The 25,710-nt window shown below is 42.8% G+C and overlaps 1 protein-coding gene across 5 annotated transcripts; it reads right to left on the bottom strand.

The window, feature by feature from the left end:
• Window positions 1-1,322: 1,322 nt before the first annotated feature.
• Window positions 1,323-25,710, bottom strand: ubap2l (ubiquitin associated protein 2-like). 5 transcript variants are annotated; one of them, XM_069693636.1, is made up of 30 exons: window positions 25,577-25,710; window positions 23,865-24,002; window positions 22,480-22,557; window positions 21,248-21,358; window positions 20,125-20,299; window positions 19,136-19,237; window positions 18,953-18,998; window positions 15,027-15,071; window positions 14,137-14,243; window positions 13,697-13,756; window positions 13,539-13,591; window positions 13,260-13,345; window positions 12,708-12,888; window positions 12,293-12,491; window positions 11,794-12,134; window positions 11,403-11,575; window positions 11,095-11,185; window positions 10,796-10,835; window positions 10,442-10,640; window positions 10,241-10,307; window positions 9,674-9,998; window positions 8,512-8,600; window positions 8,372-8,425; window positions 8,179-8,260; window positions 7,627-7,844; window positions 7,148-7,253; window positions 5,659-5,784; window positions 3,132-3,199; window positions 2,809-3,003; window positions 1,323-1,980 (listed from the first exon to the last, which is right to left on the bottom strand). In XM_069693636.1, the coding sequence occupies exons 2-30, from the start codon at window positions 23,958-23,960 to the stop codon at window positions 1,885-1,887; spliced, it is 3,609 nt and encodes a 1,202-aa protein (XP_069549737.1). In that variant the 5' UTR covers window positions 23,961-24,002; window positions 25,577-25,710; the 3' UTR covers window positions 1,323-1,884. The 5 variants fall into 5 exon arrangements, with proteins under 5 accessions (XP_069549737.1, XP_069549728.1, XP_069549756.1 ...); XM_069693627.1 differs by having other exon boundaries at window positions 11,095-11,215; window positions 25,577-25,709; XM_069693655.1 differs by lacking the exon at window positions 5,659-5,784 and having other exon boundaries at window positions 11,095-11,215; window positions 25,577-25,709.

Here is a 25,710-nt window from a genome sequence, read left to right as displayed (position 1 = left end):
AACATCCTATATATTTACCTAATCTTCCCTGTTCAGCGAGCTATCTATCAAACAAACAAAAATTACATCGAAAAGGTTATTAGGATGCAAACATGCATATTAATTCAAAAAACAAAGCGTCTGGAGAAGATCTGTGTTTTGGGGTGTGATTCGGTGCTGCCGATTGTCCTAAAGTCTGCTCTACAAGTCAGACCTCCAAATCACATTGTTTCAGTTGTACCCCAACACTTAAAAGAAGAAACGTTGAGCCGATATCAAGTGTGGGATGATCAAACCGTCAGATGAATCAAAACGCAAACACTGGGAGTCACCGCCAACCCCGCTGGAAGAAGAGATGCTGCTGCATTCACGAGCCACGAGAAATACAGTTTCTTCAAAGACATTCACATCCAAAATGATGAAAATGTCTTTTTCATGTTTATTTACTTAATATTTATATATTTTTACAAAATAAAAATAAAAAAAAAAGAGACAAAAAAAAAAAAAAGAGGAAAAAAAAGCTAACAAGTCTGCAAAGATTTGAGAAGGAAGAGGAGAAAGCCATCGAACAAACGGGGACTACAGTACTTGTGTTTTTTTTATATATGTACAAGACAAGTTTATCCATTTAAATCTTTTAAAACGCACAGTACAAAAAGAAAGAAAAAAAAATCACTGACAAAAAAAAACAAACAAAAAAAAACAACAAAAAAAAACAACCCATAGTACAATTCTGTCCATCAGTATTCAATGCTGCAGATTTCCTTACAATGTTGGGTGGGGGGGGGAGACAGGTGGTGGAGCAGGGAGCAGGTGGAGAGGAGGGACGGGACCTCAAACTAAATAAAACACACTGGAAGGCAGATTGGGTGTGTATTGGCCTCGGAAATCATTCTCAACATTTTTTCAAAATAGGTGGGACCTTATGCAACATATTTATAATCCATGGGAACGGTTACTGTACAAGCGTTGGATAATGAAAAATCCTGTGCTAGGCGAAAAACAGAGCACAGAACACAACCACGGCCCCGTGTGTACAAACATGCACGCAGTCACATGACAAACACACTTTCCTCACAGTCCAAGCCAGTGAGCTCGCTTATATGTCTTTATATATAATATATCTATATTTGGTAAAAAATAAACTTCACAACTCTACCAATTTAGAGAATTGTTTCTTCAAACTTAAAATGACATAAAAAAAAAACCAAAAAAAAAAAACATTCAACAGCAATTTATTGTGTTTGGATATTTTGTGTGGGAGGGAAGAGTTTCCACCAAAATGAAGGAGTGGAGAGTTGAGGGTGAGAAATACAAAACCAGCCTGCCCCCCCCCCCCCCCCCCCCCTCCCCCAACCATCGGATATTAATTCATTCCTCCACTTCAGCAAGAAGAAAAAAAAAAAAAACAAAAAAAAAAAAAAAGGGGAAAAAGACAAAAAAAAAAAAAAAAAAAAAAAGACCATACAGGAAATGTTCATTCTTTTAGAAAACAGTTCTATGTTACATACAAGTGAAAGAAAACGGTCAGGGGGGGGGAGGAGAGAGAGGGTGGGGGGTTTAAACACGATCCAAATTCCCAACACTCAGTATTTCACCTCCTTTATAGCTCGGTCTCCCCTCGCTTCTAAGCCCCTCCCACCCATCCATGCATCACAACGGCGGCTCGTTCTCTCGGCACAGCACCTCGTCTGACTGCGGCCAGAGCTGCAGGAGTGCTGGGCCCAGAGACCGGGGAGGGACATCTCTACAGGAGGGACGGGGGAGTTTACAAGTGGAGACAGTTTTGCAGAAGGAGTGATGAGCCGAGGCCCCCCCCCCCCCCCCCATTCCTCCGCCCCTCTCCCCCATCCCCTGGCTGTCGACACCGCGGGTGAGAGGAGGGGGAGGGGCGGCCGTCGGATGTTAGTTTGCCCCCCAGTTGTAGCTGTTGTACGCCGACTTGTTGATCTGAGACTTCTGCTGAATGGAGGCGTTCTGGCTGCGCTGTCCGGTGCCGCTCTGTCGAGACAGTGGAGAGAACAGACGTCATCTGTGAGCTGTCGATTCACGCCACGTTGTTTACTCAAATATATATATATTTTTTTTTTACAGGCATTTAAATGAGTATTAAAATGGATCTACTTGCCACATAAATGTACAGCTACCGTGATGCTTTTACTTGTGTTAACCTGAACTGAAAAGCCGGACCAGGAGCTACAAATCGGCTTCGGCTACATGACGCAGTATTTATCCGTCAGTAAACAAGCAGCTGGAGGCACGTGACTCTCGGTGGGTCTGATATTTGAATCTTTCCCAAAAGATGATAAATGAACTCGATTGGTTTGCTGGGCAAAAATACTGGAAGTCTGGCCAGAAGAGAATTCTGTTAAAAGTGGTGAAAGCCGTCCACACGATTTCACGATTGTAGATATTTACATTTTGGACTCGATGTCAAAAGCTAAATCACCGCTAAACACACCAGCGTCCGACCTATTTATCGGTTGGCGGATATTATCGGACGACGTTGGCCTATCACAGATGATCAGTGTCAGCCTTATGCAGTCTGATAAGAATCAATAGGAAAACTTTTTTTACGGAACATAATGCAGCTTTGATAGTACCTCATTTAAAAAAAAAAAAAAAGTGAAACTCGGGTGTCCCTAATTTTTTGGGAACACGATGCCTCCTTTGTGCTTTTCCTTATTGACGGTCATTATCTTTGATGAGATTTAGTTGCAGTTATGAATCCTTATATTTCTGATTGAGGTGTAAATGGAAGAAAAACAGTACAAAAAAAAAAAAAAAGAGGGAACAAAGAAGAATCCCCAACAGAAGCATGTTCAGTACCTGCCCGTCTTGCTGCAGGTGGTGGTGCAGAATCTGAGAGTGGGGTTGTTGGTGCGGTGCCAGGATGTGCATGAAGGGGGCCGGAGCGTAGGCGGCGGCGGCCGGTGGGTTGATGGGACCCCCGCTGCCGAGCGCCGAGGGCAGACTGAACGAAGCCGCTGGCGTGCCAGCGTGGAAAGCCTGCTTCTCAAACGACTGAGGGAGGACGCAACAAGGACGGCCAGTATTTGTCAACTATAGAGCAAGTCTTTTACTTGATGTAATTTTAATACAGGAATTAAAAAAGAAAAAGAAAAAAAGAGCACTTGTATCGTGTAATTTACCTGCGTCTTTGTATAAACAGAGCCTGAAATGTCTGGTACCCCCGTGTTGCTTGATGTCACAGAGACTCCTGCAGAGACAGAGGACACAGCACAAACTTAAGTCCAAAAGCAGGTCAACTGGACACATCAAGGGGGACCCCCATAACGCAAACCATGACCAGCCACATGGTTTTAATCAGATTCTAACCCACTTCACTGTTATTTGGGTCAATTAACTACAAGGACATTAATAAATAGAATTTATTCATGAGGGAGAAATTATCCAAATAAAAGAGAATACAAGGAAATTCCAGGTACGGCCATCTATGTCAGCGTAGGTTCATAGATGATTTCAGTGTAATTTCCCTTCAGTGAGGACAGCAGAGATGAAGAGATGAAGAGGGATGAGAGAAAGATGGTGGAGCAGTGAATCAGTTCCAGTCAGCCACAGCGGTCCGGGTCCGACTGTATCTGGTGGCGACTGCTCCGCTCGTTCTGGCGCACACTTACCCCCCTGTATCGCCATGGAGACGCAGAACTAGGTCAACTGGTGACAGACACCGGACAGTCAAATAAAACTGGACTTCATTCTCGTGGCATTTTCATGACTAAGCTGTTGAAACGCCATCAGTTTCCTAAATGTTGGGTCAGAATCTGAGAGTAAGACCATGTGAAGGAATCATACGTGACAGCACTGAAGGAGATGTCATGTTTTATCCATCGCTCTTCACATCCTGGAGGCAGCAGCCCATATTTTGTAGTGCGATCGCAACTACAACAACAATTGTAAACAGAGAGGAGCTCTGCACCAAGTTCTTTTCGGACATATAATGTGTCGCATCTCTGCCTTCACTTTAAACCTGCGATGGCTAATTAATCAGTCAACCAACAGTTAATGGCCCAATGTGCCACTGCTGTGATACTTTAATGATAGTTTTAAGTCAGTTTTCCAAACAAACAGCTAAAAATTCCCAAGTTACTTTTTCCTCACAGGCGATGGTTTGCTGTTTTTCTTTGTCCCATGAAAACAAAACAATTCTTATTGGATTGTGTTGTCAAAACGAAGACTTCTGAAGACATCGCCTTGAATTTTCAGAATTGTATAAACCTAAAATTGCAGATTAATCAATGATGAATATATTTATTTTCCTCAATTCATTCATCCGTTTCCAGTGATGCTTTGTCCTTCAGACATACAGCGGCTGTTTATTACCCAATGATCTTCAGATCTGTGTAATATTTAGAATCTAAAGTTCTGGCCTTCCTAGAAGACAACAGAGGTGAAAACTATTGATAGAGCAGAAGAGGAGTATTTTGTGTTCTTTTAAAGCCCATATCTGGGACGGATTCTCAGCCCTATTTTGCTTTTAAGCCTTTAATTTAACGACCACTGTCGGCTGCAGAGACGCTCGTCTATATGAGCTTCTGTTAATCTGGCAGCATTCAATTCAGATTTGTGTCAAAGGGAAGTGTTACAAACAGTCACTTCTACACCGACACGGTCGTATGTTTAAAAGAGGATCAAGAAGCACCGCCAAAGTTTCTGCCCCGTGCGATCACGAGGTAAGAACCAAACAATCAAGGCAAGAAATTTCAGAGTCAACAATTCAACCTTTAAACACTATAGCAGTATGAAACGAAGAGCTGATCTTGCAATGTCACATTTCTTAAGAAATAGAGGTGCTAATGTGGTTATTGAAAGTACTTGGGTGGGTTAGGATGGGCCCACATCCCGGAGTTCCTCTTTCTCTGTACCGTTATTCTGTATTTCTGATCAGTCATGGAAATGCCACAATGCAACACTCCAAAGATGGCCAGTGCAGAAATACTTGAAGATCAAACCCCTCTTCACAACCTCAAACGGGACAAATCGATTGTCATTCAGGTACCAAGTGTGGCCGAGTTCACGCAGATGCAGCCGGCTCCAAATGAGAAGATCTCCAAAACGTCACGTTCACGCAGCCCTTTTAAAAAGCACAGTCTTATTTTGACCAAGTATCGCAGACATTTTGTTTTGCCCCTCTTTCTCTCCTGGGTTGTAACCTACGTCACTCACATGACAGCCAACTCGTTCCTCCGGAGACGGGGCACACCAGCGATGACAACATGAGCGGAGAGCAAGCAACGAAGGAGGAAAACGGGACAGCCCGACCAGAGTAACTCATAATCAGCGCGTAGCGGCCACGGTCGTTGTAACCTGCCACGCTTTTGCCTCTAAACCCGAGAATCACACAACACAGCCGTCCAAAATATGAACACCAGATTGGATTGATGATGAGTTACCCTGGGAGAAAACAGGTAACGGATAGAATGGCAAACGAGGCTTGCAAAGAGAGGCAGGCTGCGCTAAACTATCTAAAAGCACATGTAGTGTGACGGGTTTTCCCACAGGCGCAGCTCATCAGCGATGAGGCAAAGGAACGAGAGCAAAGAGGGGGTGGAGGAGGGGGGGGGAATGGTTGGTGACACAAGGAGGAAGACGGGAGGGACAGGGTTTGTTTTTTTCTCCTTTCCTTTCCGTTTTAATTTGGCATGTGGCGGCACTCACCGACTCCAGGCCCGGTGACAGAGCTGGCTGGCTTGTTTTGTGCGGAAGCGGCAGCGGCCACGGCAGTGCCGTATCCGCCCTTACAGAAATCCCCACTCCCTGAAGCCTGGCCCACATCCTCATAGCCTGCAACAGTCAGACACACAGCCGCAGCCCACAGCGTTAGACACACCAGGCGGGGGACGCAGACCTGCCTCAGATAGTATTCGCAAATAATTCATAGCGTTCGTTTGAAATCGCACCACACGGACAGGCTTTACCGATCTGTGACAATGCAGACGGAGTCGGGTTCTCGCTGCTGTAATCATCTGAACTCTGACACCAACTGCGCTGTCCGTGTGGCAAAGCCTGTCCGTCCGGTCCAACAAGCAGGTCAGAATCAACGCTAACATCATTTGCAAGTACTATTTGACCCAAGTCTGAGGGGAGGGGAGTGAGGGAAGTGAGGGGGCAGGCAGGGTGTGTGTGTGTGTGTGTGTGTGTGTGTGTGTGTGTGTGTGTGTGTGTGTGTGTGTGTGTGTGTGTGTGTGAGGGGGAGAGGATGGGGGAGGGAGAGCGAGCTTGAGTTGGGTGATGGCAGAAAGCAGCGGATGGTGCAGCTTAGAACAAATAGGTGTTGCACGTGTGACCAAAGGTGGATACCGAGTGATGAATAAAGTGTGAACATAAAATGCATTACTGAAATAAAAAAACAACAACAAAAAAAAACAGTATAAAGTGATATCAGAAGGTCAGGGTAGGGGAGAGGGGGGGGGGATGTGAAGCTGCTGAAAGAATATGGGCTCAAACGAGAGTCATATTGAGAAATATGGGAAGATGATGACTTCATTTGTGGATGTGTTTAAGATGAAGGTGTGTGCAGGTGATGTGGTCGATGGTTAAGCCCCAGGGCAAACTCCACTTTCTGAAATGAGCAAAGCAAGCCATGGAAGACAGCAGGAAACCAATAATCTAACCCCTCCGTTTCATAATCATAGCCAAGTGTAGCCAGGCGCCACTGTCCAAGCCCCTTTTCCCTTTCCCATTCTGTTTAAAAGGCAATCCTATTCACTTTATCTTGAGAAGCCATTGAATAAAAAGAGACATTTATAAGGCATGAATTACTCGGGCATGTTCCTTGTGTGTACGGGCTATGGAAACTGAACAAGATGCAGACGCACTTAAAAGTATTCTGACACAACAAACCATGCTCGCGGTCAAAAACATTTTGTTTAACTTTGACGTCGACAATTCAGAATCAGCACACAATAATGATACGTAAACCATGAACAACTGTCTTGACACGAGCATAACAAATGCCTTTACACAAGCACCGTGTTTATGCTTTCAGATGCTGCAGCGCTTGAATGAAATACACACTCCACACCAAACGGAAATCAATGGGCTCGTTTGTGAGAATCGGCACAGAGTTATTGGTATGCAAGTGTATAGAGCAGGACCTGCATGACGCTCTAAAAACATGCCGCTTCGACATTGTTTATTCCCTCACCGGTGCTGTATCCATGGGAACCATAGCCACTAGCCTGCTGGAAGGGTGTGGCTGATGCATTGACGCCGACATTCACACCGTGCTGCTTTGAAGAGGTAGGAGCCACCTGGAGACAAACAGAAGCACGGCACGTAATGTCAGCAAGTCACAAACATGTGGAACTAAAAATCCAGTTTTCTTCTCATTTCGATTGGACGACAGGAATGTTCAGCAAATACTCACAACTTAAACCCCAAAATGCAATCTTGTATTAGGTAAACAAAACCTCCTCTTCCCCTGGGGAACATTAATGCGCACGTCCAATTTGATTTGCTCGTCACGGTTACAATCCTTCCCCTCACCAACACCCCCAATGTTCCTGTTGGTAATATGCTTATTTTCCCAATATAAGAAGATAATATAAACAAGAAAGAAAAAAAAAAGACTCAAGGTTGGAGCAGGTCTGTAATGGAAGCCAGCAGGTTGGCAAGTTCACTCACCGGAAACACAGCAGGTCCGTACTGGAAGGTATTGGGCAGGCCTGGCATGCCAGTGTAGTATGGGAGGCTTGTGTAGCTGTAGCCAGGCGGTAGCGCCGGGTTGAGGAAGGGCTGCTGTGTGGTGTGATGCGTTTGGGTCTGATTCTGTTGCGTCTGAGCTAATGTGGTGGCTGGAGCCGGGGACGATGCGTCACCTCGACCAAACTTCGATAAGTCGCCTGGGAACAGAGGGAGGAGGTGACAAATTACTGAGTGTCGGGAGATAAATGTCACACGAGATCGACATCATGAATAAAAACAAAAAGAACAACAACAACAAAAACTCAACGCTTGGCTGGTTGTGAGGTATCACAAGTACCACTTTTAAATCTTCCTTATTCATTGGTAGTATATCTAACTGAATCTGTTTATGAAGGCATTTGCCCAACATTATTCAGTCTGAGATCACAGATAGCTCCTTCAAGTAAGCCTGGAGGTTTTTCAAACCGCAGCTAACTGCTGCACAGAGTAGGTCAGTTTTGTAATAAACTCAATAGTGAGATGATGGCTAACCAGAGTAGGGGTTGTTTGTCAGGCTGCCCTCTCTGCCAGTCAGTGCTGTCGTGGGAGTTGCAAATGGGATGCTGTAATAATCCTGGAAGAGAAAAATATTATAAAAGAATTACAAGATACAAAACTTGTATAGGACTTCTGCGTTTTTGTTTTTGTAGCAGCAGTTTAACAGTCTTTACAAAACAAAACTCACCAGCGGTATTCTGGTCTGCAGCATCTGTAGATCGTCGTAGCCGTACACCTGAGGCTGACAGGAGGAGGGAAATCGTGTGACTTTTGATTTAAATCTAGTTAAACGCAGATTAGAGAAACGTGACTTTGGCTGGAACTTACAGGGTAGGCGTGCAGTAGTCCTGGGGCCATGATGTATGGGTTGGGCAGTAGAGGGGGCACTCCAGGTGGCAGGTTTGGAGGTGCTTTCCCTGAAAACACAGAACCATGTATAAAAATAAATAAATAAATAATTATATATAATTAATATATAATATATTATATATAAGAATTATATATAATATATAAAATGCATTCATTTAAGCAAAATACAAATACTAAAAATGCTTTCCCTCTGCTTATCAGAGTGAAATCATAACAAACAATTACCAGCACATACCCATTGCAGTCTCACTTATACACAATATAACCACATTTTAAGTAGCAAGAGCAGATCTATTGCATCGAAACTAAGTGCTACAAATTACTCCCTGAGCCGCATCAATAAATGACCAGCCCGCAATACATCACTTGACAAACTGTGCTCCGGCAGTGGGAGCAGAGACGAAAACTATTTTACACGCGCACAACATTTTTTCAAATGAGTCAGACTCATGGAAACCAACCGGTGACCGTGAGGAAATGAAAACCAAATCATTAGGCCCCAGACAAAAGATTGTACCCAGGTCAAATACAGAGTCCAATTCCGTTACTAGTTTTTGAATTCAAAAGATAATCACAAGCCAAAACACAACTTTCCGAGCAATCTTTCATCATAGCTGCACCCCTGCAGGCAGGATGTATTTATAGTACCCTCTGCTACCTGACCACAAAGGTCACCCAAAATGTTAAAACAGTTAGACATCCCAACATAACCACCAGTTCTAGATCGGACACAATTAGAGGGGTAATCATTTGTCTTCTGGTTGAAAACACATATTTTATCAATATAATGCAAAATGAGGGATTATAGAAGTTTCAACACTGTAGGTCAGCTACTTAATGCTTTCATGCATTTACATTTTGTTCTTAAATTCAGCTTCAGCTGTGGTGGATTCATATACAGAATGAGGCTCGCATTAAAAAAAAAATGTACCAGCAAGTTATTGTAAAATCTCCTGCATATTGACAGCATAGTTCAAAGTAAGCTATGCAGACAATGTGAAGGGCAAGGACAAAATAAAAAGTATTCACACGTGCATAATTTGGATGCAAAACTATCTGCAGAGAAGTGGATGCCAAACACAAAGTGTATATTTTACTGATATGTTTTGTGTTGTCCAACCTGAGGATGCTGCAGAGCTGCGTGTGGATGAGGCTGAAGAGGGAATGGTCGATACCGTTGTCGACATTGAAACAATGGCGCCCGCTGCAGCTGGGACGCCCATGGAGACGGTGTTGAGGCCCATGGCCAGACTGCTGACGGCGCCTAGGCCGGAGGGAGCTGAAACCGTGGCGGAGCCCACCGAGGAAGCCTGAGGAGCCCCGAGGGACACCTGTGCCGCGGCCACGGAGGAAGAGGAGGAGGGGACTGATGAAGATGGCACGGCTGAGACAGAGGAAGGGAAGGATGACGAGTGCAGGCTCGAGTCACCGTCTACGCTGGGATGCTGTGGAGACGGAGGGAGGAAGATGCGGTTAAGATTGATGAGATTACATTTCCATTAGACTGAGTGGACATCTAATGTGTCCATCTTCCACCACAGGAAATTCAGTTCTGAAAAGGCTCACAGAGAAGGGAGATAAACTCTCCCGCATAAAGCAACTCATGCTACTCTGCCATGCCAGTGGTTGCTAGAGCCATTTGACTGCTTCCGATACAGAAACGGATATGAGCATATAAAGAGCTCACCAGTAAGCTTGAGTTGGATGTCCGGACTGAAGATGGAGCAAGGCTGTTCTGTTGTGACGGGTGAGAGCTGCAAAAACATGACAGGAAGATTCAGAGCACATTTCATTTATCGCCAAATCAGCACATTTACCGATACTTGGGTTCACATGCAGGTCCCAACTTCAGGTACTAATAGTTGTGTGTTATTTAGCCGCATCGTACTTGTTGTGCTGAGGAGGGGGGATGGTGCTTGGAGGCATGTCTTCATTGTGACCCAGAGCGCTGAGGGACGTCTGATTGGATGTTGTCAACAAGGAAGCAGGGCCTGAGCTGCTGTCCGACATGGTGCTCATGCTGGAGACAGATGCTGGCGTGACCGAATCAGTGGCCGGCTTGACTGATACTGCAGAGCCTGCTGCAGCTGTGGAGGGGGAGGAGAAGAGATTTCAAGAACAAATTCCAACAAAGAATAATCAGGAAAAAAGGTGTACTGTATGTGGCTGATATAATCTGACAGTTTGAACAATATGTTTCAGAAAAAAAAAAAAAAAAAAAAGTAGTAAATAAGACGCGTACCTTCCACAGATTGCGTTGCTTGTATTGAACTGAAGCCATTCTGTAAAACCAACAATGAAGGTGAGCTCACAGGTTTCTACAGAAACCGGCCATTGATAAAAGTTGAAGGGTGTTGAGCTCTTAGAAACAATCATCAAGAAGCGTTAATCTGCAGAGCGTTTTAATTACAGGTAACGTTTTTATCCTAGCTGTGTTTTACAATATAAACAACCCAAAGGGTCCTCCTTTAAGCACTACACTAACAATGCCTTATTAAATAATTAATCGACTAAAGTGAAAGAAGGAAGCTTTGGCCTCACCTTGGGCTGCATATCCTTCTGAGGGGAGGAGGAGACTGAAGGAGGGTAACGACGTGTCTGAGATGCCCTCTGATCATACAGGTCCATCTGGCTAGAGTTGGAGAGAGCTGGAGTCGACTCACTGCAGATTGTAATAAATTGACAAGACCACTTTTGATTTTTTTTTTTTTTTTTTAAATTTGAAATACTGATGATAATTAGAATTTAAAATCGCTTTTAAAAACTAGAACACGCATTTAAAAATCAAGTCAACGCAACCCAGTATTTGGAGCTGCATAAGAATGAGTTGTGTTTCGGCATGTACCAACCTGCTGGGAGTGGTGTAGAGACTGTTCTGAACCTGGTTGCCGGGTGTCGTGGTGGTAGGGGCGGACTCGTACTCTGGCAGAACTGGTTCTGACCCAAACTGCAGCGCTCCAAACTGAAGATTGAGGCCTGAGATGTCTGTTGAGCCGGGCATTTCCACCGCCAATGCTGGAATCTGAGGAAGACCGTAAGGATTTGTCAGAGTTGTCCCAAATTCTCAAGAGTCCGTTATTGGTATTGTTTCGTAAAAATGGCATCCATGAAACCATGTTACTTTGGTCCCAACATAATACAAAAATAAAAATTGTAGCATTTGAAAGCTTAAAAAAAAAAAAAAAAAAAAAAAAAAAAATCACTTAGAACACAAAATATTTATAATAATCTAAATGTTACCTTTGTTGTAATGGAGGCCCTCTTCTTCTGCTGTTTGAGTTTGTGTTGCTGCAAAGGCAGTGGACTTGAACCATGGGCATCTGAGGAACTTGGGGAAACTTGCTGTCCTAGAGAAGTGACTGCTACCATTTTGGGAAGGGAGGAAGCAGGCGGGGGCACCACATGGGACGAGGATGTTGTTTGTTGCGGTAAGGAAGCAGACGAAGAGACAGAGGAGGAAGGAGGCAGGCCTTTGTCCTGCAGGAAAACATCCAACATGGACGAGGTTGAAGTGGCGGCCTGGTAGGGCTGCCGCTTTGTAAAGGGCGTATGGATCGCAGACTCCGGCTGAGTCTTCATATCTGGACCATGATGAGGGAAACATTTTAAAGTTAGAAAAACAGAAAACCCTGAGAGCAGTATTGATTATCCTACAATGGGTAAAAAAAAGATCTCCGTTATAAAATATACCAATTTACAGACAAAAGAAAAGCATTTTTAATTTTAAAAGTAATCTTACCGTATTGTCCCAGTGAGGTGGCACTGGTGTCCCAGGATGAAGGGGTTGTGTTGGGAGGTCCAGTCTGGGAGTGCTGGGCTGCCAGCTGGGCCAATGCCTGGGCCGTTTTATACTGCTCCAGGAACTGGGAACCAGTGGTCCCTGTGCTCGCTCCTTTAGGATCCCCCACTTCCCCGAAACCCTTGCTCAGCATGCTGACCTGCAGTGTTGGTAGAATACAACACATATTGTAACCATGGTGCTGTACTGAAGTAGTTCTGACACAATGTCAATAGTGCCTTCCTTTTTCTATGTGGTTAGGAAGTGGTCGAGATGTCCTCTGTCAGCGCTCTATGAGCCAAAGTGTATGTAGCTGCAAGTTAGAGAATGATGCAGTTTTTTTTTTTTTTTTATATTTATTTTAAAAGAGTCTTACCATGCTGTGCTGGGTATAAGGGGTGCTGGAGGATGTTTGGGAGAGTGGCACCCCTTGCTTGGAGTTGCTGAAAACCAGTGATTGGGACAAGGAGGGGGGCTGGGTGGCGTCCATGGGGGCATTTTCGGTCTCAGAGGAGGAAGATGGGGGAGTCTTCCCCAGCAGCACCGCAAGGTCAATCCTATAGAAAGGCGGAAAAAGGAATTATGATAAGACATTTAAAATGTTATTTTTTTTATTAGCATCTCAGGTTAAAACCTCTTATTTGACTGTGGCAGCTGCAAGTCATTTTTATTACTACTTATTCTGCAGCTTATTTTCTCAATTGATCGTTTGGTCAATAAAACATCAGAAATTTGTGAAAAAATAGCAATCATAACTTTCCAAGGTGGCATCTTGCAAATGGTATTGTATGTTTTAATCCAACCAACAGTAACAGTAAAGAAAGTAAACGGTGAAACCAAGAAATAGAATTTTCCTCTCGACCAATTCTCACAGAAGCGATTTGCTGCAAAGCGAGAGTCAGACTAATAAACTGCATAAGTGACCCACCTCTGTCCTTTGGTGATGGTCACATTCTCCTGAGGAAGAGGCATCGACGCCACACTGGAAGCTGTGAATATCTTGGTCTCTGAAAGCTGCAGAGGAAGGGATAAAGAGGATTTAAGAAATTGTATTTGGAAGAACAAAAGTGAACATGCAAAACTAAAGAAATATGTCATATATTGTTAATACAGCAATAAAATGTTATAGATGAATTTATTCTCCAAAAGTGCTCAAAGAACTTTATATTTGGAACATGTGAATGAGGTCAAGCCCTGAAACACTCACATCCTCATTCCAGTCCTCAGTGCCCCACTCCTCTGCAGCAGACCTCCAAGCACCTGAGAGTCAAAGAGAAGCAGTTCAATACTATCACGTTGGGCAAAAAGAGCTTCAAACAGAATAGAGAATAAATAAAAACAAGAGGGAAGTGGAGAGAGGTTTACCAGGGGCAGAGTCGAACTTGGGTGGGTAATTTGTTCCCTCTCCTGCAGAGTATTCCAACCCTGGAGACAAAGACAAGAGGTGGGGGGAGAGGGGGGGGGAGAAATCAGAGCTGATGTAGTGTGTTTTACTAAACGGCTAGTGTAACAAAAAGAGGTGTTGATTCTTCACCCAGACATAAAGATCTGAAAGGAATACAGTATTTCAGGGTTTCAGGTATTTGTAAACGGTGAGCATGGTTCAAGAAGAACACCTCCAACACCAGGCATCAAAAAGTATGCATCCTTTGAACACAAGAGAACTGTCCTTTCCTCTTTACTGCAGGAGCTTCTTTGGGATGCTGAACATGATTTTCAAAACCGTTTTGATGGCAAACAGATGCTGAATGGATAAGATTAACCTCACTTATTGGAGGGCAAACCGTCTTAATAAATTAACTTACTAGCTCCCTCCTCTTGCTCCATGCTTCCTGTGTTGTTCCAGGTACTGCCGCCTCCATAATTTTCTTCTGTCTGGGCTGGCTCAGCGTAGTCGGCAGGGTTGAATGTTCTGGGAAAGACAGAGATAAGAGTTGAGAACCGAGTGCATGCACTGACCATTCCCAAACAGCTGAAGGAGTGTCAACAACATTAGCCACAGCTGGGTGATGGCAGAGAAACAAATCTTAGAACTTACCTACGACAGGTCAAATTGTGTGCGTTAGGCAGAAGCAGAGCCCCATTCAGTTTGTAAAGGGTCCAAACCGTCACTAATTTAGCTGGTTTTCAACTTGCACATTGCATTTTTAAGACAGTTTGAATAAATCCTCAATACTGCTGTTATCATTAGGCTTAACAGCAAAACTGAAGTAATAGCAGGAAAATATAGAAGAGGAAATGAGAAGAAACTTAGATGACTCTTTGAGAGTTTGCATAGTATATACAAATAAGTAGCAGGGAGTAAGCATTTAAATTCTCTTTTAGTAGTTACTCAACTTCCCTTTCCTGGTACTGCATGTGTTTCATTAATTTGACACATCCATGTATGTTAAGAAAATTGCAGCTGATGCAACCAAGCAACATGATCAAGTGCAACACTTTTCTTTTGAGTCAAGCCAAGCCTAGCTACTTTCATTATTTGTCTATGATCCTTCTTGTGCAAATTAAGATGTGTTTATGGCTTGCCTGAACATATTTAATGTCAAATAACTCCAGGAAGGTCATTCATATCCGAATGAGGAGCAGAATTTTCTTTTTTGAAAATGTCTTTCATTACATCATCCCGTTTTATGGCACTCAAAAGTCTCCCTACAGAAAGCAAGAATAACAGACACACCAGAGGCGATGCACTCACCTCTCACCTCCTGCAATATCATATCTGGGCCCCTTATCAATCTGGCTTTAGAGGAAAAATAATGGCAACAATTACAAGACGAACAACAAATCATAAGTAGAAGATAAAGCTTTTGTTTTTCACACCACAAACCAGAGCAGCAGCATAAGCAAAATGCCTTCAAGCTACCTGTACCAGTACTGTAATAACCCCTCTACACTGATCACTCACTCTACGATGCAAAGCAAGGCAATGTGCTTTTAGATATGGTCCGAGAAACCAAGATAACCAGAATTATAGCCTAAATAATGCAGCCACAGACACACAAACTGTTGCTAGAGAGTAATTCTGCAAGACTAAATGAAATAATCCTTTTCATTAATTCGGTTTATGCCTAAAAAACAAATCTCTGAACTTTCAATGGTACAAAGCTCAAAGTTACTTCTGAACAGGCACTCAAGATGCTGCTGTCAATGCATCACTCAGCATTCAATAACTCTACCATTGAAAGAAATCTACATCTCACAGTCTCGTATTTGGTCTCGCTGTTATTTACTGAATAAAGCCGCATTTCCACCCAGTTCCATGAACTAAAAGGTTGCTTCAGCTCATCGTTGTGTGCTTTTTCACAGATCAGGCAAATTAGTACACGGACGTGTTTTTCTTCATATTTTAATGGTGGTTGGCATGCCAGCTTAAAGGTACATTAGGTGTGGCAGGGTAGATTTTGCTGATGAATGCACAAAATAAAACCTGGACTATCGCTGTTCCATTTGTTTGTACGAGTTCTTCTCTAACTCCATGTTTATTTGTACAAGCACAATGAACAAAAAAAAGACAACCTGGCTTGCGGCTGCAGATGTTTTAAAATGGCAGTTGATATAAAATGCTGCAAGTATTTGACCAATCAGAAATGCTCTCTTCACTCGGTTCCTTTTCCGCAAACGCGACAAGAGAATTCAAATACAAAGGCAGCTCACAGATATCTCAAAGAGGCAGCAGTGTAAACAGTGTGAGCCAATGCTGTGATACAAATGAAAACAACTGGCTACATAATGAATGGAGCCGTGTTCTCTCATTCTTAGCAATATCTCCTCGTAGTGTTGAGCATCTTTACACCAGGTTACATCAGCAATTCATCCGGTCTGAATCTACCAACAGTTAGATTTGGCCTATGTGAGGTAGTAATAACACTGATTCATGACATATATTGTTGCAACTTCCATTTCTTATTTAGTGCGCTATTTTGGCTGAGTTATCGTGACAGCGCTATCCATCAGATTAATTACCCAATATCTCCTCATTCCTCCTACTGCTCACTGAAAGGAAAGACTGAGTTCATGAGTTTGTTGGCAAAATGCAGTCTTCTGCATCTGCAAGTTGCCGTTTAAAATTCTCTCTGAAAATAATAACATAACCTGCTTTATTTGGCTATGACATACACTTGAGGATACTGTTGAATTCATTTGGCAATTTTGCTCCCATCATCCGAGTCATTTAAGTTTTACATGAAGTTTGGAACAAATCTCTTTCATCCGTTTATTCATCAGTAATGAAGTGTGGTACTCGTGTCCCTTGTGAGCTCACATTATTCATTTATTTGCTTCAGTACACGCCAATGTATTTTAAAGCAGGAGATGTGTATGTGAGGTGAATAGCGTGAGTTGCCTTGGCTCATCTTAAAAGCACAAAATATCAGTGACACATACGCACATGCAACCTGATCACTATCACCTAATACTCAGTAAAAACCTGACCAAGGAGCTTATCTGCTTCCTTTATAATCACGCCTGCTCCTTTAAGTCAATGTGTTAAACCGACATGGACACCACGCTGGTAAACTGTGTGCCAGCAACAACAAGCAAAAGCAATAACAGAACTGCTGTGTGGCGTAATATGTGGGGTGGGGGTGGGGGTTAGGTAACATGAAAACATCTCCCATCACTCAATTCACCTAAAACAACCTCAGTTTAGAAGCCGTATGAAAAACATATTACGGCGTTTGAGATATGCAAGTGGATATGAATGCCTAAAACACCAAGATAAATATGCCTGAAGTTGTCAGACATTTTCCCAGGGTGAAAGAACACGCACCCTAAAGATCTGGCATGTGGTTATGTAATCTCATTGCTACGGTTTGCACCACAACTTGAACAAACATCTCTGCATTGCAAGAAAGCTCTCTAGCTATTCCCTTAGCCTCGAAACCTCTGTATTCAAATACATATCTATGGCATTATTGCAGAAGCTTTGAAGTACACATTTAATACTTCAGGCTTCTCAGGGGAGGAAGTCACTAAGCTCCTGAACTCGCTAACGAAAAGCCACGCCATGTCACATGCGGCGCTTCAGCAGACCAGAGAAGACTTAAAAATCTGTATCTGCAGGGTGACTTCACGACCCATTATCAAATCCAGGAAATACACGCTTCCTACTGCGATGTTGTCTGTAAAATGACAATGAAATGTGACAATAATGCCATTAAAAGGCGAGGAAAATTACTTCCTCTATTATGACATCTAACTGGCATTGTAAGATGCCAACTGATCAACTGACATGCAATTAACTGCACTCATGTGTGCGCACGCACGCACACACGCGCACACACACACACACACACACACACACACACAGAAACTGATGGGACAGAGCAGGCAAAACACAAACTCAAGAATGCCACAACACCAAACCAGAGAGCAGAGACTGTAATATTAACCTGTCGGGTCCCTCAGATGCCCCTCAGTGGTTCTACGCAGTGCTTGAAATGGGCCAATACTCACCAGTAAGCAGCACATCTACATGTTAAGACTTCGGTGTGCTGTGACTTTTTTTTTTTTCTTTCTTTTTCCCCTCACAAGCTGCCAATACCCTTTCCTTCCCTCTACATATCAGGGTCTTCTGGGGGATTCATAATGACCCTAAATGCTCTGCATTACCCAGTGAGCACCACGTGACGCCCAACTGCTCCCGTTCTCGCTGCCTAATTTTCTCTTGGCAGATAGTCTGAACAATGTTCTATTAACTTTACATTATTGTTGGCCTGGCTCCAAAAGGGCACAAAGACAAATCAAACGGAGTCAGACGATGACACAGCAGAGCTTCGAAAGTCAAATCTTACCCAACCAGTACTGAATGCAGGCCGTCACTCCTAGCAGGAAAAGGCCTGCTGATGTTATGGCCGCGTCATCAAATATTAAATTTTAACTCAGAACTTAAAAGTAAATTAAATAAAATAAATAAGTAAAATAAATAGATAAGTAAATCTTATCTATGAGGAATAACAGTGCCATTTGTCTTCCCAAAAATGTCTCTGCTTGCTAAATTTATTTTGCCATCAAATATGAGATATCAGATAATCTGACCTATTTATCTACTGCTTCCTATGAACTTACTCATAATTAATAAGAGAAAACAGTTAGTTACCCAGTCAACTGAATACTGTGACTTCCTGTATCGGTTTCAGATGAAAAGCCCTCTGGCGTTTTAATAAACATTCCTGCCATGTACTGGGTTTACTCTTATACTGTTACACTAATAATTAAAACATCTGTCCCCTTGATCAAATAGATTTGTGTTGTAAATATCAGCAATATTTCCTCATATATTTTATTTGCGGTAGAAATTCTGAATGTAATACTTAATGACTTGCTAATAGCACCTGATAAACATGCTAACATGTGAATAAAGGGAGTACTGGCAAATGTGTTTTTCCCTCTTCAAGCACTGGTTCTATTCAAATTTAACTCTAAATAAAATGTTTAGACTCTGCAATCTCTGAAGAGAGATATTCAGCCCACGTTGTTCCATCCCATTGGCTGACGCATGTCCTCCCTCCTTTAGATTAAGCCTTAACAATAGGCTGGGGTCCTGCTCTCTGGTGACCATGGCAACAGGTAAAAGTGGAACAAAAGGCCCTCTGGATTTAGGCAACACAGGTATTCCCTTACCCCATGCCCTGCGCCGAAAACCTGCCTCCTCGCCGTCCAGATACTCCTGAAGACAATAAGAGTCAGTTTCTTAGTTTGACAACTGCTTTCACAAGAGAGAGCGGCAGCAGATTAAGAGCAAATAAAAACACAAGATCTCCCGCGTTTTGATTAGATACACTTCCACTAAAAGGGATTACTTACCGACAGCTCCCCTTCCTCTGCCTCTTCCCCTTCGGCCTCGCTCTGCCCCTCTTCCAGCTATTCCAGCTTTGCCTCCATCCAAGCCATTCTCCTGGCCACGGACTTAAATTACAAAGAGAAACAATGACATCAGATTAAGACCCCCCCCGCTGCATGCAGATAAATCACTTAAAAGTAAAATGTGTAATAATTTACAGAAATTCTGTTGACAGTGATATTGTATGAGAACAAAGTCGCCCTTAATTCAAAATCAAGATGAATGACTAATCTTAAGTGGCTCACACTGTCCCCCCCCCCCCTAAAACCTTCAGCTAGACCAAAATAACATCTACTGATGTTCTGTGAATGACTAAATCATAACAAAAAACGCGTGAGGAAACAAGAGCTTTGACATACAGCTACTAAACAGGCTGCTACTACCACAGACAGCAGCAACCTACAGCTGCATCAAGGCAGTAGATAATCTGATAGATAGAGGGCACAAAATAACAGGCTATCGTTCATGCACACCAAACACTTCTTTACTTCAAAGTGTTGCATGGATAAACCACTAAGGGACTTTTATTTTGAAGTCACTAAAAGTAGTACCAAGAAGCCCAATTTAACTAATGATGGCTACTCACAAATTGCAGTGAAATTTATGAGCCCTGCAGGGACAGTGTTTGCTCATTTATGAATCACAAATAAAGCCTTTGTTTTCACTTCTCTAAATTTATAGGAGGATATTATCTCATGCTGCACACACAAGTATGCAATTTGATAAAGCGGGCCCGCGGTAAGTGATCGAGTGCAAACTACGTGTTCACTTTGATTCTTTTCAGAGATAACGCGAGCCAAAATGACAGTCAGAGTAACAATATAGTGATAGCACTCAAGAATTAAATTACATAACTCTTAAACAGTATGATAAGTAATTAGTTTGGGGAATCAACTGTTTATATCTGGAAGGACACGAGTAAAACCACAGTAACGATGTGGTGAACACTTACACTCTCGTCCCCTGCTGGCTCCACGGCCCTTACGTGGAGGTCCACCTCGACGACGTGCCGCATCTTTCTCTCCTCCTTTCTCTCTGTTCTCTTTTCCTTCCTCTCCGGTTTCTGCCTGGCTGGTCTCCTTCTGTCCTGACACCCCTTTCTTCTTCCCCACCATTTCCCAGGAGTCCTGGAGAAATGAATACAGTGTTGGCTCCTTTAATTTTGTAGATAGAATACACGCATGGAAAATAGGGAAGGTCAGTAAAGGTTTGTCCGATGGTCTGGAGTCAATACGCCATATATTTGGAAATACTGATTGGTCAGTTGGAAACTCAACTTGGTATAAAAAAATGTTTTTAAATAAAGCTTCTGATAAGATTATGGTTTCTTACCAGATGGGTTATTAAGGATACATCTGACTACTTAGTTTGTGACAGACGGTACAAACTGAAGTTGAGGGGGAAAGCTGTGGGCGCAGCTACATTAAATTATTATGGGAACGCAAATCTTGCTCCTCTTGCTGTTAATTCCCGTATTGATCAGCTCATTTTAAAGTCTTTTTCCAACCAGCCGCAATCTTGACAATAGAAGGAACTGATAACCTCTTATCAGGTGTGATTAATATGCTGGTAAGATGCAGTTCACCTTTTATATGGTTTCAGTTTCAGCCCATGTTCTACGAGTTACATTTTAATATCCAAACCTGTAACTACGAGGGCTTATTAGGTGGGTTGTTGCTGTAGTTGTGTCACAACCCCAATTCGTACAGTAGCAAACTTTAATATCTGTCCATACACGAAAAATATCAATCTTCCTAATACATAACTGATGTGTGACAATAACTTTGTGAAAGCACACATTTTTCTTACTGGGTCAGTACAAACCTACAACCGGTATTCAAAAGAGACAAACTGACCAAAAGGATAAGCACAGAAAATAAATTAACATGCACCTTTGTATATTTACATGTTGCTTTGTTTTAAGTAGGAGAACCTTCTCTGTGCTCATACTATCCTATACCTCCAAACAAACTTGTAAAGTTTGTCCAATAATAGTTATCTAATCCGGTCTTGCACTGATTTCTCCAGAATCTAGCCCTCACAGCGCTAAGCCTTTACACAAAGCCAATACTCACAGTGTCTGGGCTCCCCTCCAGCAACACGTTAATGGCTCTGTTGACATCCCCGTTGCAATCATGCAGTGCGATCATAGACTCATCCTGGTCCTTGCCTGTGATGTCAATCAGCTGGAAAAGTAGAAGTATCAAGATGAGACACAGAGGTAATACCTGGTTCACATTCGTGACATCTTATTTGGTGGTTGGTTTTTTTTAAGCTTTAAAAAAAAAAAAAAAAAAAGTACATTATATTTGTAGAAAATAAGTCAAATAAAGTGTAATTCTATTGAAAAAGAATGTAAAAATTGTGTGTTCAGGTGTGAAGAAGTTTCAGCATCTTTGTAAGGACATTAACAAGAGTAGTATTAACCAGAAGTTTGAACATGAGGATCATTTTCTATAAAGGCTGTGACAGCAAGCACTATTCTTTTAAATTATGAAAAATCTAAATCTAAAAAAAATGTTTGTTACATGAATAAGATAGAAATATGATGGAAAAAAATAATTTGTCTCTTCCTCTTGTTTGCATTGTGGCTCCGGAAAGTCTCTTTGTCAATAAGGCTCCGAAAAGTTTCCTTTGTTTTCTGTCTTATTTGCAAGTGATTCTTTCTGCATCTAATTGACGACTCCCCTGTGTCCTTATCTTGTGACCTACAACCAACTCTGTATTACCATACGAAATCAGATACAGAGGGAATGGGGGTGATGGTCTACTGTTTGTCAACTGTATAAAAGCTGCCCTAAGGAAAGCCCTGCTAAAGAGGACTGCTGGGGGAAACCAGGCTGGGTAGAGCCTGGCTGGGGCGAGGACTGTTGGGGGAGGACTGCTGGAGAACCATGCTGGAGAACTGCTGGGGAGAGCCCTGCTGTATAGAACTTCTGGAGCCCTGCTACAGAGGACTGCTGGGGGGAGCACTGCTGGACACCTCTCTTTGAGGGTGCATGTATTTGCTCCTTCTTGCAAGAATAAAATGTCCGATATGTTTGATTTTGAACCAAGCCTCTTGAGTAATTTTTCCAACAAAATGTTATCTGGCGGCTGTGCAGATAAGTAATGAAGTGTGCAACAGAATTAAGACTGAGCAGTTCACTGGTTTGTCAAACAGTATAAAGCACAAAGCATAAGAGACACACAATACGCATACAAAGTAAAACATAACAGATGTAATACAATACCAATAAATCAAATTGCTACTGTACAAAGAAGTAGGAAAAATACACTTAGGACACAATGATGTACAGCTGCTGACCTGCTTGACCTTCTCTTCAAAGTCTGCATCATTGTGGTCCGAAATCATCTGCGCGAGCCGGATCTGCTCTGCGGTAGCCTGTTCCAAGAGGATGCCAACTTTTAATATTTGCACCGACAAACAGAAGCACAAGATTTGCATTCTTGTACAAACATGAAGAGAAACTCATATTTAGCCATTTATAAAATCTCTCGGCCTAGCTCTAAAGTAACTATGAGAGAACAAAATTCAATAACAGATTTGGTACAAACACTGGGTCCACTTCGGGCTGTCAGAAGTAGTTACAACTTTACTCTTTGTTTTTGGTTTTTAATCAAAACAAAAAAAAAATTCTCGTTGTGCACATAAAAGCACTGAAAGAACCTGCTTTGTTGCCCTATATAGTTAGTATTGTAAACTGAAAATATCTTCTACTTTGAACCTCATTAACATTGCAAATTTTTAAACCGTAGTGCATCACAATTATTGTCACTGGCAAAAATAGGCCCAATATGAAAAGTGTGTGATTCCCAGTCCTCTTGATTGTTTCATGTTGCCTCTGACTAATATCTCATAGGAGGTTAATGGATCTCATACGAACTAATTTTTGATATTATGCCTGTTAACTACCCATTAACTTAATATCAGGCAAATAAAATCATGGACAACATCAAACGAATGGACCAAGTGCTGGAGAGGTGCAGTTTACATGAGATATTTTCTCTGGGAGTTGGATGAGTAGGCTTCTTCATAAAGCGAGGAGTTGGGCTTTTTATTTACAACAGGACAGATTTTATCATAATATTATTGCAGCACTTGTATTCATAATCAGCATTACAAAAACTCTTTCAAGCAATGATTACATCTCATCAAAGAGTAAGCACGGGCTACTAAAAGTCTTGTGCATTTATGAGAAACTGCCCAAATAGTTTACTACTGCAACTATTAAACTCGCGTGATGTTAACTGCCAAACTTAGATCACTGATGGAGCTCATCAGTGTAGTTCAGACTGAAGTTGTAATGCCTTAAGCCTAAAATCAGGGATTTCCTTCACGACTGTAAAATGATGGTGTCAACACTTGTGATCATCTTGTAGCAAATTCCTAACTTTAGTCAACTTGAATTTGATAAAAAAAAAAAAAGGCTTTATAATAAGGCTGGCATCATCCATCACAGCCCCTTACAAAAAAAATATTATGTCGAGCTATGTAAATTATATTTGAAGTTATATTGACTGTTATTGTCCCAACTGTTGAGGTGTGTATTATGAAATTTTGAAGCCAGAGACTATGCAAAACAAACCAAGTGATGTTTAGTAGAGGCCTGCTGGTATCTGCCTTTATTCAGCCCTGGTGCAAATCATAGTGCATTTGGGCAAAGTGACAGGCGGTGGGTGTGAGAGTACCTGAGGCCTCTGCTTGTGCTGTGTCTGGCTCTGTGTCTGGCCCTGTGTCTGCTCCCAGCTGCCCCGGGCTCGATTCCCGCCCATGGACGTCATCATTTACAGTATATACAAATAACAGTATTTACAAAGGAATAACACCTGAGGAGAGAGGGGATGGGGAGAGAGGCGTTACACAGATCTGTGACAATGACCTATTTCTGACATATACGTGATCTGGTACACTAATTATGTAGTGGTGAGGAAGCTGGCAGTGGGTATTAGATTTGGACGCCTGAACACGTTGACAATGGGTGTTTTATCTGGCCTATCCACGACCACGTCTAAAACCAGGGCTAGGCGCGGGTTTGACCCGGGAAACAAGAGTGCTGCACGCACACACACACACACACACACACACACACAACGTTGGCCAACTTATTTACCTCTCCAAAACATGATGCAAACCTTTCCACATAATAATTAAAAAAAAATACCCTCGATGGTGTGTAGTTAAACGTGTATCCCCCCCCACCTCCGATATCCGGATATGACTACTAATCCCATAACACACACAAGATCTACATTGAATTGAATATTAAAAATGGAGAAAGGTATGAACAACATAGCGAAGGCTGTCAAGTTCACACCGGCTCAATTGCAAACGTGTTTAAACCTCGTAATCGTGCAGCTTCCTTAATCTCACATACGTTACGTAAAACCCTGTTTTTGACGAGCCCACAAACGAGCCTGAAGCCTGAAAGGGCCCGTCGGACATAACCGACCCCACTAAAGACAGCCACATGGCCCCCCCCCCCAAAAAAAGAGCTAACCAACCAGCTAACACTTGAGAGGGGAGGTGGTGGGGGAGGAAGAAGAAGAAGAGGAAGAAGAAGAAAAAAAAAAAAAAAAAAAAAAAGCCTCCAGCTTTTGGAGGTCTCGACGGGCTTCCGCTTATCACGGCTTCACCTCATGGCGACGAGGCTAACTTTAACAGCCCGCTAAGCTAGCCAGCCAGCTAACTCAGCGACGAGGGCTGCGGTTTGCTAATGTGTTAGCTGACTTAGCTTAGCTTGGTAGCCAACAAACTCACCAACTAGTTTACGGGCAAACGAGAGGCTTTTCGTGTTTCCACCCCCCCAGACGAACCACCACCACCACCACACACACAAAAACGCCCATGCCCCCCTCGCCCCTCCCCACCCACCCACCCCCTCCTTTCGTTTGGCAGCTAACGACTAGTAGCCAATGCTAACGTAACGAACTACCGTCGTTTACGCATAGCTGTTAGCAAATTAGCGGCTTCTTCTGCTGCGAGTTACAAAACAAACCCCCCCCCCCCTCCGGTAGAGTCTGATTCCCGGGCTGGTAACACAGAAAACACCGCGGCTGAAAGGTTTAGGCCCGCAGGGCCCCCCCCTCCCTCCCTCCCTCCCCCGAGAGAAAATGAAAAATAAATAACATACTAACCACAACAACAAAAAAAAACAACCGGCTCAATATTAAGACACTGCTACAAAAAAAAGAAAAAAACGGGCCGACAAGTGGGGCTTCGCTGTCGGCCTTCTAGTCGGATTCAGGACGAAATATAATCCACGAACCCTTTCCTCCTCCTCCTCCTCCTCCTCCTCCTTCTTCCTAAAAAAAAATTTCTTTTTTTTTTTACACAACTAAAAATAGAAGAAAATAAGACGAGCGGACTCGTTCGCACAATAAACGAGAGACTCTGAATTTACCTGTTTCTTTTCCACTCTGACACCACGGAGAGCTGCGTCACGTGGTTCACAACAGCGCTTCGAGGAAACTGGACCCGCACCACGTGACCGCTCCACTCATATACAAGTTCTATAGCATCGACCCGACTGACTGT

This window comes from Brachyistius frenatus, unplaced genomic scaffold (genome assembly GCF_029030835.1).
Source record: "Brachyistius frenatus isolate BFR_SWC_R1_liver_20210118 unplaced genomic scaffold, ASM2903083v1 Contig_2, whole genome shotgun sequence".
Lineage (NCBI taxonomy): Eukaryota > Metazoa > Chordata > Actinopteri > Embiotocidae > Brachyistius > Brachyistius frenatus.
Note: the sequence above shows the minus strand (reverse complement) of the source record. Positions and strands in the feature narration are given on the sequence as shown.